Source organism: Chiloscyllium punctatum, chromosome 10, assembly GCF_047496795.1.
Source record: "Chiloscyllium punctatum isolate Juve2018m chromosome 10, sChiPun1.3, whole genome shotgun sequence".
Taxonomy (NCBI): Eukaryota; Metazoa; Chordata; class Chondrichthyes; order Orectolobiformes; family Hemiscylliidae; genus Chiloscyllium; species Chiloscyllium punctatum.
The window spans coordinates 20,971,387-20,986,989 of NC_092748.1; the positions used below are offsets into that span (position 1 = coordinate 20,971,387).

Here is a 15,603-nt window from a genome sequence, read left to right on the forward strand (position 1 = left end):
AGTTGCTGGAGGTCAGAGCTGAAAAATGTGTTGCTGGAAAAGCTCAGCAGATCAGGCAGCATCCAAGGAGCAGGAGGATCGACGTTTTGGGCATAAGCCCTTCTTCAGCAGCAGGGCCTTGATTAATTTGGGAAGTGGGCTGAGAAATGGCAAATGGAATTTAATGTAGATATGTGTGAGGTCTTACATTTTGGAAAGTCAAATCCAGGTAGGAGTTTCATAGTAAATGGTAAGGGCCTTAAGGAGTGTAGTGGAACAAAGGGACCTTGGAGTTGATGTGCACAGTTCACTGAAAATAGAGTCACAGGAAGGCAGGGCAGTGTAGAAGGCACACTGGCCTTCATCACTCAGGGCACTGAGTAAACAAGTTGGGAAGTTATGTTGCAATTGTACAGGACATTGGTGAGGCCGCACTTGGAGTATTGTGTTCAGTTTTGGTCACCTTCTTATAGGAAGGATGTTTTTAAACTGGAAAGAATGCAGAAGAAGTTTACAAGGATGTTGCTAGGACACAAGGGTCTGATTTATCAGGACTGGTTGGATAAGCTAGGATTTTTTTCTTTAGTGTGTAGGAGACTGAGGGGGGTTCTTACAGAAGTGTACAAAATCATGAGAGACATGGATAAGGAGAATGCACTCAGTCTTTATCCCAGGGATGGGGAAATGAGGACTACAGGGCATCAGGTTAAGGTTAGAGGTGAAAGAATAAAAGGGAACCTAGAGGGGCAACTTTTTACACAGAGGATGACACACATATGGAATGAGTTGCCAGCGGAAATGGTTGAGGTGGGTACATTAACAACATTTAAAAGGCATTTGGATAAATACGTGGATAGGAAAAATTTAATAGGATATGGGACAAGTGCAGGGAAATGGGATTCGCGTGGATGGACATGTTGGTCAGTGTGGACCAGTTTGGGCCAAAGGACCTGTCTTCTTGCTGTAAGATTTTATGACTCTATGACTAAAAAGTAACTATTGGACTGGAAAGGAGATGTGGGAAGGTTGGCCACTTGCTGCAGAATTTAGGGAACTAAATTTGGGCGGCACGGTGGCACAGTGGTTAGCACTGCTGCCTCACAGCGCCAGAGTCCCGGGTTCAATTCCTGACTCAGGCGACTGACTGTGTGGAGTTTGCACGTTCTCCCCGTGTCTGCGTGGGTTTCCTCCGGGTGCTCCGGTTTCCTCCCACAGTCCAAAGATGTGCAGGTCAGGTGAATTGGCCATGCTAAATTGCCCGTAGTGTTAGGTAAAAAGGGGTACATGTAGGGGTATGGGTGGGTTGCGCTTTGGCGGGTCGGTGTGGACTTGTTGGGCCGAAGGGCCTGTTTCCACACTGTAAGTAATCTAAAATTGAAGTGTCATTTCCCATTGACAGGAGGAAGAGGCCATTCTTTTGAAACAAGCAGATGTAGACAGAAGTGAGTGAAGAAGTAGGCGGTATCGTGGTTCAGCAGTTAGCACTACTGCCTCACAGAGTCAAGGAACTGGCTTCAATTCCAGGGATGTGCAGGCTAGGTAGAGTAGCCATGGGAAAAGCAGAGTTACAGGCATAAGATTGGGGTGCATGTCTGGGTGGGATGCTCATTGGACAGGCTGTATCAACTTGATGGGCCAAACAGCTTGTTTTCATACTGTAGGGATCCTACGTTTCTATTCTCTAAAGTATGCATCAGGAGTGTAGCCCCTTGAAGTTGGAAACAGTGCCCCAAGAAGCTCAATTATTTAATTCAGCCACAAACAATGAGAGTCATTCCAGCTGCAGGTACCAACACCTACCCTCTTAATTCTTGAGTAGTTTTCTGGACAGCACACCTGGAGCAACAAAACTCAATTCTTTCTCTCTAGACGTCCACATCTCACACCCTCAACCAAATAGTTAACACTCTTATTATCATTCACAGACATCCTCAATAATTGCTGTCATTCCCTTGTCTCCATGAAAGAATTTATCACGCTCAACCTCCTGCTTTCTCTCCCTCCTGGAGACAAGTGCATATGATTCCAGGGAGAGACAACTGAGTGTGTCCTGTCAATGATAGTCACCTTGATGGCCACTGACAATGTATGTTCAATTCCTCCTCTTCCAGGAGAATCCTGGACCTGCCAAATCCATGCTGACTTCTTTGCAAGTTTCTCTTGACCCTCTCTTACTTCTTTCCCATAGCCGTATTAATTTTCTTTCTTCGGGTGCACATCTAATGCCACTTTGAAAACCATGATCAAAGCTGCCTCCCACCACATTCTTAGGCAGTGCATTGCAGATCCTAACCCTAAGAAGCACTTTTTCCACATATCGTCTTTGATTCCAAACACCTTAAATTGGTGACTTCTGGTTCTCAACCCTTCCCCAATGGAAACAGTTTCTCTCTCTGGGCTGTTTAGAACTCTCATGATTTTAAACACGTTTATAAAATTTCCTCCCAACCTTCCTTTCTCAAAGGAGAACAATCCTGGCTTCTCTAATCTATCTATCTAGTTGAATCCTTCAACCATGAAATGAATCTCATAAATCCTTTCTACATCCTTCCCTAAAACCTTTATATGCTTCCTAAATGCAGTGTCCAGAATTATGTACAATTCTCCAATTGAGCCTGAGACATTTTTGTTCAGAGCAGTTCATCATGCCTTCTTTGATTTCATGCTCCTGTCCTCTATCTATGAAGCTGAGGAATTTGTCTGCATTTTTAACCCCTTTTTCACCTGTCCTGCTATCCTCAAAAGATTTGTGTACAGATACCACAAGTCTCCTTGTATTTACACCTCTTATAGAATGGTACGCATTTTCTTTGTTGCTTTTCCTCGTTGTTTCTATTTTCAAATATTTAAATGACTGACCTAACAGGTTTCTGGGGGGTTATCCTTTGCCTTACAATGCAAACCAATGTCATCCAGAGTGAAAATGATGACGTTGCGATTCCATTCTGCTTGTTAAGGGAATAACTCCATGGAGGCCAATACCCCATCACCAAGTCACCCGTTTTATTTACACATACTTAGAACATGATACTTACCCAGCTAGCGTAAAATCGGCTCCAAGATTGACCAGAACCCCTGACACTCCTGCTTATATCTGACAGCCAGGGCTCTCTGATTGGAATGGGTTATCAGCCCCCATTCAGTGAACTCATGTGCTATGACTTCTACCCTGATGACATTGTTTCCATCACTATAGATAATTTTAGGAATTTAACCTGACCCAAACCACACACAAATCCATTCTACCCTTGGCAGTTAAAAATCTGTTTGTTACTTTGTATATTGATTATGACAGCCAGTTAATACCATATTTTCTACTCTAAGTATTATGATATCAAAATACATCTCATTTTGCGAAAAGTTTAAATTAGATGAACTCATTAAAATGCCTTATTAACTCTAAATCATTAAAGCCAAAGTAATTTTCTTGATTGTAGTTGATGTTTTGATTTATGGCAACTAAAACTGTGCCTTATAGGAGTTACCTCCAGCCAGCTATTTTGAGGGATAAGTAGTGCATCTCAGGTTAATTTATAAATGCACATTAGATTAATTGAGTGGTCATAATAATGCCAAGAGTTCAATGTGGGTAATAGTGAGGTCATTCATTTTGGAGCCTAGAAGATAAATCAGAGTATTTTCTCAATGGTGAAAAATTATTAATTGAAAGGCAATAAAGGTCTTTTAGAATTCAAGTACACAGATCATTTAAAGCTAGTGGGAAAGTATAAAAAGAATTCAAAAGGTGAATAGAGTGCTGGCCTTTATTTAACAGGGGGTGGGAAAGAAGTTATGCTTTAGCCGTGCAGAATCTGTGTTGAATCCCAAATGAATCATTTTATTCAGATTTAGGCACCACAATTCAAGAAGGATATGTTGGCCTTGGAAGAGTTGCCACTTTAGCCAGCTATACTCACAAGCGCTCATATTACCTTTATTCAATTTCTTGAAAATAGTCTTGTGGACACTCAAGTCTGTGTCAAAATGCTTTTCACCATGACAGCATTTATTCCTACCCTGTTGCACAGTATTGGGTCTGGTGCAATCTGCTCTCTGCAGAACATGTTGATCTAAGAAAGTATCTATGAGTTCCTCAACTAAGTTATCTTTACCCATCTGATCTTTCCAGTCCCCGTGTAGCTTAACATCTCCCATGATTAGCACCACATCTTTCTGACAAATATCCATTACTTCTTCCTTTATACACCATCCTATTATATGTTTACTGTTAGGGGGCCTTATACACCACTCCCACAAGTGAGTTTGTACCTTTATCATTTCTTATCTCTGTATAACCATAAGATATAGGAACAGAAGTAGGTCATCCCAACCCTTGAGTCTACTCCACCATTCATGGCTGATCTGATAATCTTCAATTTGCCTTCCATGCCTTTTCCTCTTAATCCTTGATTTCCTTTTCTGATTAAAAATCTATTTCTCACAGTCTTGAATATATTTAATAATCCAGCTTCAACACTCCTGTGTAGTGAAAAGTTCCACAGATTCACTATCCTATGAGAGTAGGAATTCCTCCTCATCTTTGTCCTAAATGAACAAACCTTTAGTCTGAGATTATATCCTCTGGATTTTGACTTTCCCAATCTTTCTTCATCTACCCCACTAAGAATTTTTTATGTTTCAATAAGGTCACTTCTCATTCTTCTACATTCCAATGAGTACAGACCCAGTCTACTCAAGCTCATCTCTTAAAGAAACTTGTTCCATACCCAGGATCAATCGTGTGAAATTTCTCTGGACTGCATCCAATGCCAATATACCTTTCCTGAGATAATGTTAAAAATCACACAACACCAGGTTATAATCCAACAGATGTATTTGGAAGCACTAGCTTTTGGAGCACTACTCCTTCATCAGATGGCTGTGTGCTTCCAAATTAACCTGTTGGACTATAACCTGGTGTTGTGTGATTTTTAACTTTGTCCACCCCAATCCAACACTGGCATCTCCAAATCATTCCTTAGAGGGACCAAAACTGTTCAAAATAGTCTTGGTGTGGACTAAATAGTACATTGAATAGTTTTTTTTAATTCAGAATTCCTTTTGAAATAAATCCATTAGCTTACTTGTCTTCTCTTTTGCCTGGTAAACCTGTATGCTAGCTTTTTGGGATGAATGCACAAAAAAATCAAATCTCTCTGATCTCTAGTTCTTTGTTTTCTTTCTCCATTTAAATAATATTCACCTCTTTTATTCTTCCTGCTGAAGTGCATAATCTCTGATTTTCCCAAATATACTCCACGTGCCAAATTTTTTCCTATTCAGTTAACATATCTCTAACACTCTCCAGATGCTTTGTGTCACCTTCACCACTTGGCTTCCCACCTCTTTTGGTGTCATCCACCATCTTGGCTATAGTATATTTACTTTCCTCATCCAAGTCATTAATATTTATTTTCAGTAGTTGTGGCCCAGCAATGAACCCTGTGGCACACCACTAGTTCTGAGCAAAGAAGAGCTTATGCCCGAAACGTCAACTCTCCTGCTCCTTGGATGCTGCCTGACCGGTTGTGCTTTTCCAGTACCACATTCCTCGACCCTTTCCTGTCATGGTCTGTTTATTGTTTGTTGTGGTTGCACAGTGATAAGGTCACTGCACTAATGATCCAGAACTTCTTCACTAAGATTCTCAGGACACAGGCTCAAATCCCACACTATAGTAAATAGTGAAATCTGAAATCAGTTAAAAATCTGGAATCAAACCCAAACTGAGTGGTGACCATATAACAATTGTTGGTTATTGTATAAATCTTTCAGTTCACTACTGTCATTTAGGGAAGGAAATATGCTGTTTTCGCCTGTTTTGGCCTATGTGTGACTCCAGACCCTTAGAAATGTGGCTGACTCTTAACTACCCTCTAGATAAATAGGGATGGGCAATAAGTATTAGCTTAGACAATGATGCTCACATTCCATGAAAACATTTTTACAAAACTTTTTTTGTGGCCTATAATTTACGATATCTTCCCAAATTTGATCCCTTCCTCCCAGATTCAGTTTTAATGAGACTTGATTAGAGACAAATTACTTCTTCTGGTGAGGTAATTAAGAATGAGGGAACGTAATTTTAAAATTAGCACTAGACTATTTAAGAGTGTCAACAGAAAGTGCTTTCCAGACAAAGGGTTGTGGAATTCTGAATATCTCTTCCAAGAATTTATGGTTGCTAGGGTATTTAGAGTTTCCAAGACTGAGATCAAGAGTTTTGTTAGAAACAAGAAACAAAAATTGCTGGAGAAACTCAGCAGGCCTGGCACCATCTGTGAAAATAAACATTTGCTTTTTGCCTGTTTCAGATCTCCAACATCTGTGGTTCTTTGTTTTATTCTTGAGCTTTGTAAGGTAAGGTTTTTAAAGATATGGAGCTTAAGAGGACAAATAAAAGCATGCGCATTAGTCATGTTCTAACCCAATAGCAGAACAGACTCAATCAAAGGGTCTAATCCTTGTTTCCATCTTCCTGATTACCTACAGTTACAAAATGGAATGTGATTTACAACTAATACATAATTACTTACCTAATAAAACTATTCAATAATAACAGTAACAACATGCAATTGTTGGTGTGGCACAAATGTAGAGGGGCTCCCAAGATCATGTCGTGGTTATATTTTGCATAATATAGAAACATCCACTGGTATGAAGGAGTGGCTTATTACTGACTGCAAGAGTCACATACAACTACATACAAGTATAATTTACAGAACACACACACAAGAGAGAAGAAATATAGTTAATGATGTTCGGATGAAGAGTGCACATTATCAAACCTTATCTTTCTGCTTTATTAACGTGGACTAGCCCACTGTAGATGTTTTACTTTTTATTATTACCCAATACAGTACTACGTACTGCAGCATTATTACCTGATACTGTACTACATAGCAGCAAATGCTTACCTGTTTGTGACATTGCTCAAGAGACATTTTCAACCATTGATGCTCTTTCCTGTGTAATTCTTCCTGGGGAATAAGCACAAAAGCAGCTAATTAGGCATAAACAGCAGATTATAAAATACACCAGGAAGAAGCTATGAAAACAGTACATTTGATTCTTTCACTTCCTATCTATTTGCTGCCATATTATCAAGTTTATTAGCCTTGTTGGTAAACTTTCAGCTCTGTCATTAAACTGATTAATAAGCTAATCATCAATTGTAAATAGTAATAGTAGATTAGAGAATAAACATAAGAGCACAGTTAGATCATTTACTTTCGACTCTGCAATCTGTCTTTTCCACAAGGAACCTTTAAAATCCACAGCCTGTATCATTACGGATAGTTTTGGTAAGAGGAGTTTTCCCTTATATGTAAACAATAATACTGAAGTTTCTAGAGGTACCTGATTTTTATTGCTTAGGGCTATGATACATTTTGTAAAGATTTTTTTATCTCACACTCTGTAGACAACAGACTGCTTCTGCAAGTACGCAAGGAACTGAAGTTATTAAAGTTATTGAACAGCATTATTGAAATGCCAAAAGTAGTATCCAAGGAAAATAATTCTAAGCAAAATCTCCACAGGACTGAAAATATATGATAACATTAACATAGAGGATTATTCTTAATTTCCTGCTGTCTTCTAGTTATGAAAGTTTTGCTTTTTGAATCTCAAATGTAAAGGAAGGAAATAGGCCCATTACTTAAGTGCCTAACAATCTTTGATTATTTGATATCAGTCAAGTTTCTTTTCTATAAATTTGGTTTTCACTCTTTTATTTGCATCTACTCTGCTAAAAATGTTTAATATTGATTATCCTTTGGTTAGTAAGTCTGAAGGTCAAATGTGAACTTGGGCTCTTAATTTCAGGTATTGATCATGATTGGTACAAATATTCCAATCAATTTGTCATGAATTAGACTTTCTTTTGCTGAAACATACTCAGTATACATCCCCAAGGGCTTTAAGAAAATAATGGATCCACTGCTCGGGTTATGAATTGTACATTGAAGGCAGCATAGTCAGTCAAAATTGTGGTAATAAGGCAGGAGTTAATTAATGTGTGGAGAATGAATTGGTGCCTGAGCAAATATTAACTTGAAAGAAGTAAGTGTTGCCATTAATAAAACAGCTAATGATTTATTTTATGGCTAAACTAGACACTTCAAATACTCTTGGCAGTTTTTTCTATTTTGTAAAAATATGAACTAGTTTCACAGGATCACACAATCTTGTTGCAGTTTGTTGATGCCCAATTTGTACAAGCTAAAACATGAAAATATTCCTCCATCTGATGCAGCATAACAATCAAAATTAGCTGATTGCATTGGTCCTGAGCTGTTATTGGGTCATTTTTTTCAATCTTCAGCTGCCTTGCATATTCTTTAAAAAAGATTAAACAAATTATATTTAACAGATATCATAGGCTGGTTATGAATGATTCTGCAAGATTCAAAGATGCCTTCAGGCATAGATCTTTTATAGTGCACAGTATCTGGTGAAAGATAAATTTAAAACAATTTTTTTGTGATGAACAAACTTATGAATCACTGACATAATTTCTCATACCAGAAACAAAAACTGAGATGCCAACCTATGTAGTTACCATAGATATGTTCAGGGGGACACAGGTCTTTACAGTAGCTACTTCATGATCAACACAGAGTAATTACAAATTGTATAATCACTGTGTTTCTTAATGTAGGGTAAGTTAAAGCTGAATTTTTAAAAATGGTAAGTTTCCATCCATATGTTTAAGGCAGGAATTCAAGGAAATAGGGTGGAAGCTTAGAGCTACAACAACCAGAGTTGTTACCTCTGGATTGTTACCCATGCCACATGCCAGAGAGACAAGGAACAGGGAGGGAGAGGAGTTGAACACATGGCTACAGGGACGGTGCAAGAGGGAGGGATTCAGATACCTGGATAATTGGGGCTCATTCTGGGGACCTCTACAAACAGGATGGTCTACACCTGAACCAGAGGAGGATTGAGGGTTTAAACTAATTCAGCAGGGGGATAGGGTCCGGAATTGAGGCTCCAGTGTACAGGAGGTTGAGAGTAGTAAGATCATAAATAAGGTTTTGAGGTCGCAAGAGTGAACCGGCAAGCAGGAAGCTGGTTTGAAGTGTGTCTACTTCAACGCCAAGAGCATCCAGTATAAGATGGATGAACTTGCAGAATCGGTTGATATGTGGAACTTCGATGTTGTGGCCATTTCGGAGAGCATGGACAGGAATGATTGTTGCAGGTTCCGGGGTTTAGATGTATCAGTTAGAAAAGAGAAGATGGTAAAAGAGAGGGAGATGTGGCATTGTTAGTCAAGGACAGTATTACGGTGGCAGAAAGGATGTTTGATGAGGTCTCATCTATGGAGGTAGTCTGGGCTGAGGTTAGAAACAGCAAAAGAGAGGTCACCCTGTTGGGAGTTTTCTACAGGCCTCCAAAAGGTTCTAGAGATGTAGAGGAAAGGATTGCGAGGATGATTCTGGATAGGAGCGAAAGTAACAGGGTAGTTGTTATGGGGGAATTTAGCTTTCCAAGTATTGACTGGAAACGTTATAGTTTGAGTACTTAAGCTAGGTCAGTTCTTGTCCAATGTGTGCAGGAGGGTTTCCTGACACAATATGCGGGTAGGCCAACAAAAGGCAAGGTCACATTGGATAATGAATCAGGTGAGGTGTTAGAAATGGAGGTAGGTGAGCACTTTGGTGATAGTAATCATAATTTGGATAGGTTTATTTTAACGATGGAAAGGGATAGGTATGTACTACAGGGCAAGAGTTATAGCTGGGGGAAAACAATTATAATGCAATTAGGCAAGATTTAGGATGTTTAATATGGGGAAGGAAATTGCAGAGAATGGGCACAATTGAAATGTGGAGCTTGTTCAAGGAACAGCTACTGCGTGTCCTTGATAAGTATGTACCTGTCAGGCAGGGAGGAGGTGGTCGAGCAAGGGAGCCACAGTTTACTAAAGAAGTTGAATCTTTTGTCAAAAGGAAGAAGAAGCCTTATGTAAAGATGAAACATGAAGATTCAGCTAGAGCGCTTGAGAGTTACAAGTTAGGCAGGAAGGACTTAAAGAGAGAGCTAAAGAGAGGGCGGCACGGTGGCTCAGTGATTAGCATTGCTGCCTCACAGCGCCAGGGACCGGGTTCAATTCCAGCCTTGGGCGACTGTCTGTGTGTAGTTTGTACCTTTTTCCCGTGTCTGCGTAAGTTTCCTCTGGGTGCTCCTGTTTCTTTCCACAATCCAAAGATGTGCAGACCAGGTGAATTGGCCATAGGGTTAGTCAGAGGGAAATGGGTCTGGGGGTTATTCTTAGAAGGGTCGGTGTAGACTTGTTGGGACGAAGGGCCTGTTTCCACACTGTAGGGAATCTAATCTAAGAAGAGCCAGGAGGGGACATGAGAAGTCTTTGGCAGGTAGGATCAAGAAAAAGCTTCAAGTTTTCAATAGGTATGTTGGAATAAAAGAATGACTAGAATAAGATTAGGGCTAATCGAGGACGGTAGTGGGATGTTGTGCATGGAGTCCAAGGAATATTTTTCATCAATATTCACACTGGAAAAAGACAATGTTGTCAAGGAGAATATTGAGACACAGACTATTAGACCAGATGGGATTGAGGGGCATAAGGAGGAGATATTAGCAATTCTGTGAAGTGTGAAAAAAGGTAAGTCCCCTGGGCTGGATCGGATTCATCCTCGGATTCTCTTGGGAGTTAGGGAAGAGATTGCAGAACCTTTGGCTTAGATCTTTATGTTATTGTCTACAGGAATAGTGCCAGAGACTGGAGGATAGCAAATGTTGTCCCTTTGTTCAAGAAGGGGAGTAGAGACAATTCTGGTAATTATAGACAGTGAGTCTTACTTTGGTTGTGGGTAAAGTGTTGGAAAGGATTATGAGAGATAGGATTTATAGTTTTGTGAAGGGTAGGTCATGCCTCACAAACCTTTTTGAGTTCTCTGAGAAGGTGACCAAACAGGTGGATGAGGATATGGCGGTTGATGTGGTGTATATGGATTTCAGTAAAGCATTTGATAAGGTTCCCCATGGTAGGCTATTGCAGAAAATACAGAGATATGGGATTGAGGGTGATTTAGCGGTTTGGATCAGAAGTTGGCTAGCTGAAAGAAGACAGAGAGTAGTGGTTGATGGGAAATGTTCACCCTGGAGTTCAGTTACTAGTGGTGCACCGCAACAATCTGTTTTGGGGGCACTGCTGTTTGTCTTTTTAATAAATGATCTAGATGAAGGAATAGAAGAAATTGCAGATGGCACTGAGGTTGGTAGAATTGTGGACAGTGCGTAAGGATGTTGCAGGTTACAGAGGGACATAGAGTTGGGCTGAGAGGTGGCAAATGGAGTTTAGTGTGAAAAAGTGTGAGGTGATTCACTTTAGAAGGAGTAACAGGATTACAGAGTACTGGGCTAATGGTAAGATTATCGTTAGTGTGGATGAACAGAGAGATCTCGGTGTCCATGTACATAGATCCCTGAAAGTTGCCACCCAGATTGATAGGGTTGTTAAGAAGGCATACAGTGTGTTAGCTTTTATTGGTAGAGGGATTGAGTTTTGAAGTCATGAGGTCATGCTGCAGCTGTACAAAACTCTGGTGTGGCTACACTTGGAGCATTGAGTATAGTTCTGGTTGCCACATTTTAGGAAGGATGTGGCAGTTTTGGAAAGGGTGCAGAGAAGATTTACTAGGATGTTGCCTGCAATGGAGGGAAGGTCTAATGAGGAAAGGCTGAGGGACTTGAGGTTGCTTTCATGAGAGAGAAGAAGGTTAAGAGGTTAATAGAGACATACAGGATGATCAGAGGATTAGATAAGGTGGACAGTGAGACCCTTTTTCCTCAGATGGTGATGACTAGCATGAGGGGACATAGCTTTAAATTAAGGTGTGATAGCTATAGGACAGATGTCAGAGATAATTTCTTTGCTCAGAGAGTAGTAAGGGTGTGGAACACACTGCCTGCAACACTAGTAGACTCTCCAACTTTAAAGGCATTGAAATGGTCATAGATAAGAATATGGATCACAATGGAATAGTATAGCTTAGGTGGGCTTCAGATTGGTTTCACAGGTCGGCGCAATTTCGAGGGTCAAAGCTGCTGCGCTGTAATATTCTATGGTCCAACGATCTTAACAGAGCAGAAATTAGTCCCTTGACTAAAATAATTTGCTTTGTGTTACTATTTACAGCTTATTGTACAGAAAATGCTTGATGATTTGACTCCAGGTTATTCAGTAGGATGTTAATGCCTATGCCGACTACAGCACCCACTAATGTTTGACAAAGGGACACACGGAGCAGAGAACATGGATGTGAAGTACTTGGACTACACAGGAAGACAAGACCACAGGTCAATCATTATTATTGTTTTCTAGCTTTCAGTAAAAAACATGCAATATTGCATTTGAAGCAGAGGAACTACCAAAAAAAAAATAATGCAACGCCTACACTCCTCAGTGTGCAATACCTTGTCTTCATGTGAAAAGAGTATGGCACAGATCTTCTAAAAGGAAGAAATTCATGACAATTGCGTAAATACGAATTACACATCAGGACTACATAGAAGTCCTGACGCAGCTGACTCTGCAGGAATTGTCCAGGAAGTTGAAACTTCTGAAGGGCAATTATGCAACATCTGGAACCTCCCAAAAAGTTTCCACCTCTGAGTGAGGCAGAGGCTTTGGAAAGTAATCTTTACCATAGACAAAGGTAGAGAAATTAAACCCAGCTCTAACTCCTGGCTAACTATTAAACTGGACACTGCCACCTTTGCCTGTTGTGTCATGTCTCATGGTCAGCATGTCACCATACATTTTTGCCTCACTTGTCCTGCAGTGAGACCTCAACGTAGGCTGTGATAAAGGTGCCTGGAAGTAGTAATCATATGTTCTGGACCTTTAAGTTCAAATCGTGCTCCAGCACTAGAGCATTGCATCGAGGCTTAATACACGCTGTGATGTCGAACAATTCTTCCGTCGCCTCCGCCTCCGAACTCACTTTCACAATCAGGATTCCCGCCTACCTTCTGAGGACCACTTCACCCACCTCCAACACACTGCATCCACCTGGACACCCCGCGCTGGCCTATTACCTGCCCTCGACCTCTTCATTTCCAACTGCCACCGGGACATTAACCGCCTCAACCTGTCTACCTCCCTCCCCGACTCCAAACTCTCACTCTCACAACGCGCAGCCCTCCAATCCCTCTGCTCCAATCCCAACCTCACCATCAAGCCAGCAGATAAAGGGGGCGCAGTGGTAGTCTGGCGCACTGACCTCTACACTGCTGAAGCCAAACGCCAACTCGAGGACACCTCTTCCTACTGCCCCCTCGACCATGACCCCACCCGCCATCACCAAACCATCATCTCCCAGACCATACAGAACCTCATCACCTCAGGAGATCTCCCACCCACAGCTTCCAGCCTCATAGTCCAGGAACCCTGCACTGCCCGGTTCTACCTCCTTCCCAAGATCCACAAGCCTGACCACCCTGGCCGACTCATAGTCTCAGCATGCTCCTGCCCCACTGAACTCATCTCTACCTACCTCAACACTGTCCTATCCCCCCTAGTCCAGGACCTCCCCACATACATTTGAGACACCACCCACGCCCTCCACCTCCTCCAAGACTTCCATTTCCCCGGCCCCCAACGCCTCATCTTCACCATGGATATCCAATCCCTCTACAACTCCATCCACTATGAACAGGGCCTCCAAGCCCTCCATTTTTTCCTCTCCAGACGTCCCCAACAGTACCCTTCCACTGACACTCTCATTCGTTTGGCCGAACTGGTCCTCCCCCTTAACAATTTCTCCTTTGAATCCTCCCACTTCCTCCAGACCAAAGGGGTAGCCATGGGCACATGTATGGACCCCAGCTGTGCCTGTCTCTTTGTTGGCTACGTAGAGCAGTTGATCTTCCGTAATTACACCGGCACCACTCCCCATCTCTTCCTCTGCTACATTGATGACTATGCTGGCACCACCTCGTGCTCCCGCAAGGAGGTTGAGCAATTCATCAATTTCACCAACGCATTTCACCCTGACCTTAAATTTACCTGGACCATCTCTGATACCTCCCTCCCCTTCCTGGACCTCTCCATCTCCATTAATGATGACCGACTTGACACTGACATTTTTTACAAACCCACCGACTCCCACAGCTACCTGGATTACACCTCTTCCCACCCTACCTCTTGCAAAAATGCCATCCCGTATTCCCAATTCCTCCACCTCTGCCGTATCTGCTCCAAGGAGGACCAGTTCCACCACAGAACACACCAGATGGCCTCCTTCTTTAGAGACCACAATTTCCCTTCCCACGTGGTTAACGATGCCCTCCAACGCATCTCGTCCACATCCCGCACCTCCGCCCTCAGACCCCACCCCTCCAACCATAACAAGGACAGAACGCCCCTGGTGTTCACCTTCCACCCTACCAACCTTCGCATAAACCAAATCATCCGCCAACGTTTCCGCCACCTCCAAAAAGACCCCATCACCAGGGATATATTTCCCTCCCCACCCCTTTCCACCTTCCGCAAAGACCGTTCCCTCCGCGGCTACCTGGTCAGGTCCACACCCCCCTACAACCCACCCTCCCATTCTGGCACTTTCCCCTGCCACCGCAGGAACTGTAAAATCTGCACCCACACCTCCTCCCTCACCTCTATCCAAGGCCCTAAAGGAGCCTTCCACATCCATCAAAGTTTTACTTGCACATCCACTACTATCATTTATTGTATCTGTTGCTCCCAATACAGTCTCCTCTACATTGGGGAGACCGGGTGCCTCCTAGCAGAACGCTTTAGGGAACACCTCTGGGGCACCTGCACTAATCAACCACACTGCCCCATGGCCCAACATTTCAACTCCCCCTCCCACTCTGCCGAGGACATGGAGGTCCTGGGGCTCCTTCACCGCCGCTCCCTCACCACAAGACGACTGGAGGAAGAACGCCTCATCTTCTGCCTCGGAACACTTCAACCCCAGGGCATCAATGTGGACTTCAACAGTTTCCTCATTTCCCCTTCCCCACCTCACCCTAGTTCCAAACTTCCAGCTCAGCACTGTCCCCATGACTTGTCCGGACTTGTCCTACCTGCCTATCTCCTTTTCCACCTATCCACTCCACCCTCTCCTCCCTGACCTATCACCTTCATCCCCTCCCCCACTCACCCATTGTACTCTATGCTAATTTCTCCCCACCCCCACCCTCCTCTAGCTTATCTCTCCACGCTCCAGGCTCACTGCCTTTATTCCTGATGAAGGGCTTTTGCCCGAAACGTCGATTTTGCTGCTTCTTGGATGCTGTCTGAACTGCTGTGCTCTTCCAGCACCACTAATCCAGATTCTGGAGTAGGTCATACAATCTTGGAAAGTGAAAAAACTTCAACTGAGACATTAAATGAAACCCTGTTTACCTGCTTAGGTTGGCAAAGAGATGTTATGAGAATAAATCAAAAAAAAGCAAGGGAGTTCTACTCTGTGGCCGGATGGAGCACTCAAAGTGGTGGAATTACGAAAAGCCAGGTAATAAATAAAGCATGCTGGGAAATCAAGCTAAGCATTGGCCAAAAGTATCTGTGCTAAAAACACTGAAATAAACAAGCCACAGACCCGGAAAGGCTACAGCTAG

The 15,603-nt window shown here is 42.4% G+C and overlaps 1 protein-coding gene across 1 annotated transcript in view; it reads right to left on the bottom strand.

Annotated features, from left to right (window-relative positions):
- The window catches only part of LOC140481772 (uncharacterized), a 561,406-nt gene that overhangs the window by 171,500 nt on the left and 374,303 nt on the right, over window positions 1-15,603 (bottom strand). Inside the window, exon 6 of the mRNA XM_072578304.1 lies at window positions 6,897-6,959. Within this exon, the coding sequence (XP_072434405.1) occupies window positions 6,897-6,959 (63 nt within the window). The remainder of the gene's footprint in view (window positions 1-6,896; window positions 6,960-15,603) is intronic.